Genomic DNA, 3,409 nt, shown 5'->3' with positions numbered 1-3,409 from the left:
ACACATATTCACATACATATACAATTGAACATTTTTAAATTCGAACAAAGCTCCGTCAGTGGCTATCCTACATCGGGGTGTTTACTTAATGCGTCAAATCATGAGCCGTAATTCAAAACAAGACCTCTGTCATGCCACCCGTGAGCGCGCGCAAGCCGCAACAGCGAGCGCAACAGACAGCCGATCAGCCGATAATCTACCCGTCTAAGAAACTGTGCTGGCGGCAGACAAACTGAGCTGGAAGGCGTGGTTTGGGCGGCCAATAACGTGCGGTGTTCGTACCTCGCGGTGGTCAATGTTCCCACCTGACTAGGGTAACAATACATGACGCCTCCCCCCTGACCGACTGAAGCGTCCTCGGGGTATGCTCTGGATGCTTGGACACTGGCGACGATGCTGGCTGGACTCCTCCCCCTTTCTTCCTCCCGAGGTATAAAGCCTGAAGTCCGGCCCGAGATCCGACATTCGTTTTACTCGACATCGATCTTTTTCGACTTCGACGACTTCGATCATCCCCTTCTCTCCACGAGACGTCGGTGAATTATTACCTGACTACAGCTGGCAAGATGATCTTCAACCCTGCTGACTATGTTGATTGCAATAACAATACCATTGATCAGTGAGTACACCGTTTATGTGTTTGCAATTTAATTTAGTTTTAGCCGTACCATATTTAATCAGTGCATCATATCTCTTGGGAAATTCATTCACAAATCACATTGAAATGTCATTAATTTTCTCTCTCTAGATCTACAGGATACCTCCACTTTTCTATCTCTTGATTCTGACTACATCTTCATTTTAAAGATATTATGTTATCTAAACTCTCGCTCCTTTTTTTTTTATCACTGCGACACTGGATCCTTTTCGGAGTTTTCCTGCGTGACTTTGTCATTACGGAAGCCTTGTCATTATGCTATGCTTGTGGCTTAGTTATGCGTCGTAGAAATTGGATCTTAAACTTTTATCTTTTTTTAAATAACGATTCTTATAGCCTACTTTTCTTCTTGCACTTCTCGGTAAATTTTTACTTTCACTCCCGCACACAGATGCACTGTTTCAGGGGTCAAACTGCTGTACTGTTTGCTGCAGATCACACATATAAAGCTGTTCATTGCTTCAGTTATATCAATTAGATCTAGATCTAATCTAGATCTAGTGTGAACTATTCTCAATTTTTTTTTCATTGTCTTCACCTCCACACGCCTGGAAGTTTCACCCTAACATTTTTCTCTCAGTACCCACTACTAGGCCAAGTTTATTATCTAAACTAATATCTTATAAGCTTTTAAGCTGGCGTGCTCTATTTATCTTATGATGCACGCTTTAATCACAAAGTCAGTACGCTTTTCCTGAAATGGAACACACACAGATTTCCAATATATTTGATTTCAGATGTGTGTTATAAAGTGTATTAGATCTAGTTTTAAACAGACATTCCAGTCACAGCATTGTTTTGGTCGGTGTTTTTCAGTCAGTTTGGAGTGAAAGTTATCATTTTTTTTAAAACTGCTCTTTTTCGAAAAACGAATAGGCCTAACCAAAGAAATTTCAACTGCAACTGTTGCAGGAACCTTTCAATTCAGTCACAGTCAATAATCAACCATCTATAGTCTCAAACTCAACCTCTGCGACTGCTACTCTGCTCTATTTCTCTCGTTAAGTACTACCTCTGCAACAGTTGCGAAAGTCAGTTACCATAAACGATAGAGCATTTCGCTGACTGATAAAATTATCTTTATGTCTGGAGACTTATTTTGACTTTGTTTTCTCAATAATCTGAATGTTTTTACTGTACTGTCATGGTTTTAGTTCAGCACTACCAGTTTTCCTTCTCTTCTTCATGCCAAATCAAATGTTTCCACGACTGTTTCTTTCATCTTCCACTAACCCTATTTAATCCACCTCACTGCGCTGTAGATAATATATTTTTTAAAATCTTTCAGACGGAAACATGTTCTTGTACATGAGGATCTGTGGAGGGCTTCATATTCTTAAAAATGTAATTTATGTTATTATTGGGTTGAACAGATTCATGCACTGCTTGAATGTTCATGGACAGATTTAGTTCTAAGAATACTTCACATGTTTTACTAATATCTGTGGTTTTTGAGAGGCAGTACGTAACTTTATTTCATCTTCATTTTTGTAGATATACTTTTTGTTCTCACCATGAATTTTGCCCGTTAATTGTTGCCACTTAAGCGCTGTGGCGAAGACCTTTTTACTTTTACTAACATACTAAGGCCCTCGCTTTTACAACAAAGCAGGAAAACATCTTCATTTTTTGGAGTCCAGACCAGACCATCAATGATTTATTTATAGAGGCGTGTATAAATGTGAAAGATACATTTTTGTTTGTTTTTTGTTTCAATAGAAACCTTAACCCTTTTACATTTAAGTTTAAATCATGCACTGACACATTTAAATTGCTTCATCGTGAACAATAAATTCTCTTCGCTGGTTAGTCCTGCTTCACACCAATCAGTCTATTCCCTACAAGTAAGCCATCTCCTGACTATTCAAAAACGGCCGATCAGTAGCCAATTATTCGAATTAGAAGACCCTCCTTGCCCGCCTTTTTTCCCCGCCAGATTTCTTGTAACGCACTGGTCCACTGGGGCGCTCAATAATCTTGACCGTTGTCTTTGCAACCCCCCCCCCCACGCCCTCGTTTCCTCATTCCTCCTCTCTTGCACCCCCCTCCCCTACCTCCTTCTAGTTTACACCCCCCACCCCCTGGACTCAAACAAACAAATCTCCTTCCCCCCCTCCCGCTGTTAACGCTTCGCTGACCGTGATGCAATGTTACAGACCACGACCTCTTGACCGGCGGATTTGCCCCTGTCAGCTGTTCTATCAGCTGTTTTCCCGCGCATTGCTGGTTTTTCTCAATCCATCATGTAGAGAGCGAAAGTCTGTCTCATCATTACGTTCAGTCAGCTTATTATGTCTGTTTCTTGATTTCAGCGAGCGGGTTAGTGTCATATGTAATGCGTCTTTAAAAAAAAACTCTAATAAGAAGGAGTCTACAAGCAAGTCAGTGTCTTTACCCTTACCTTTATTAGCTTTACATTAAATTTCAGTTGAAATTACCCCCCCCCCCTCTCTCTCTCTCTCTCCTACACTCACACATTGTCGAAGATAAAAATATCCGTCTCAGGCAGGGTTTAAGAAAAAAGGGAGGGGTGGTCGTTTGTTCGGGTGATTGTCACTGTCCACTACAGCGGGCCGTTAAGTGTATATTAATAATAATGTTAAATGTATATATAAATCTGCTTACTAAGGAGTGTGCCCTCTCGAAGGAGCATTGGGCACATACTTCCAAATTAGTGGCCCCTTTGTGTGTGTCGATTTGGACCTAAAACCAAAGGAGGACCCCTCAGCCTCACTCCTTCTCCCCTCCCCC

At 41.2% G+C, this 3,409-nt stretch overlaps 1 protein-coding gene across 1 annotated transcript in view; it reads left to right on the top strand.

Annotated features, from left to right (window-relative positions):
- The first annotated feature begins 208 nt into the window (after positions 1–208).
- Positions 209–3,409, top strand: part of LOC106012722 — a 9,114-nt gene continuing 5,913 nt past the window's right edge. The window contains exon 1 of the mRNA XM_013086502.2: positions 209–619. Coding sequence (XP_012941956.1) covers positions 567–619 — 53 coding nt within the window. The 5' untranslated portion in view covers positions 209–566. The remainder of the gene's footprint in view (positions 620–3,409) is intronic.

Source organism: Aplysia californica, unplaced genomic scaffold (genome assembly GCF_000002075.1).
Source record: "Aplysia californica isolate F4 #8 unplaced genomic scaffold, AplCal3.0 scaffold00473, whole genome shotgun sequence".
In the NCBI taxonomy this organism is placed as follows: Eukaryota; Metazoa; Mollusca; class Gastropoda; order Aplysiida; family Aplysiidae; genus Aplysia; species Aplysia californica.
Note: the sequence above shows the minus strand (reverse complement) of the source record. Positions and strands in the feature narration are given on the sequence as shown.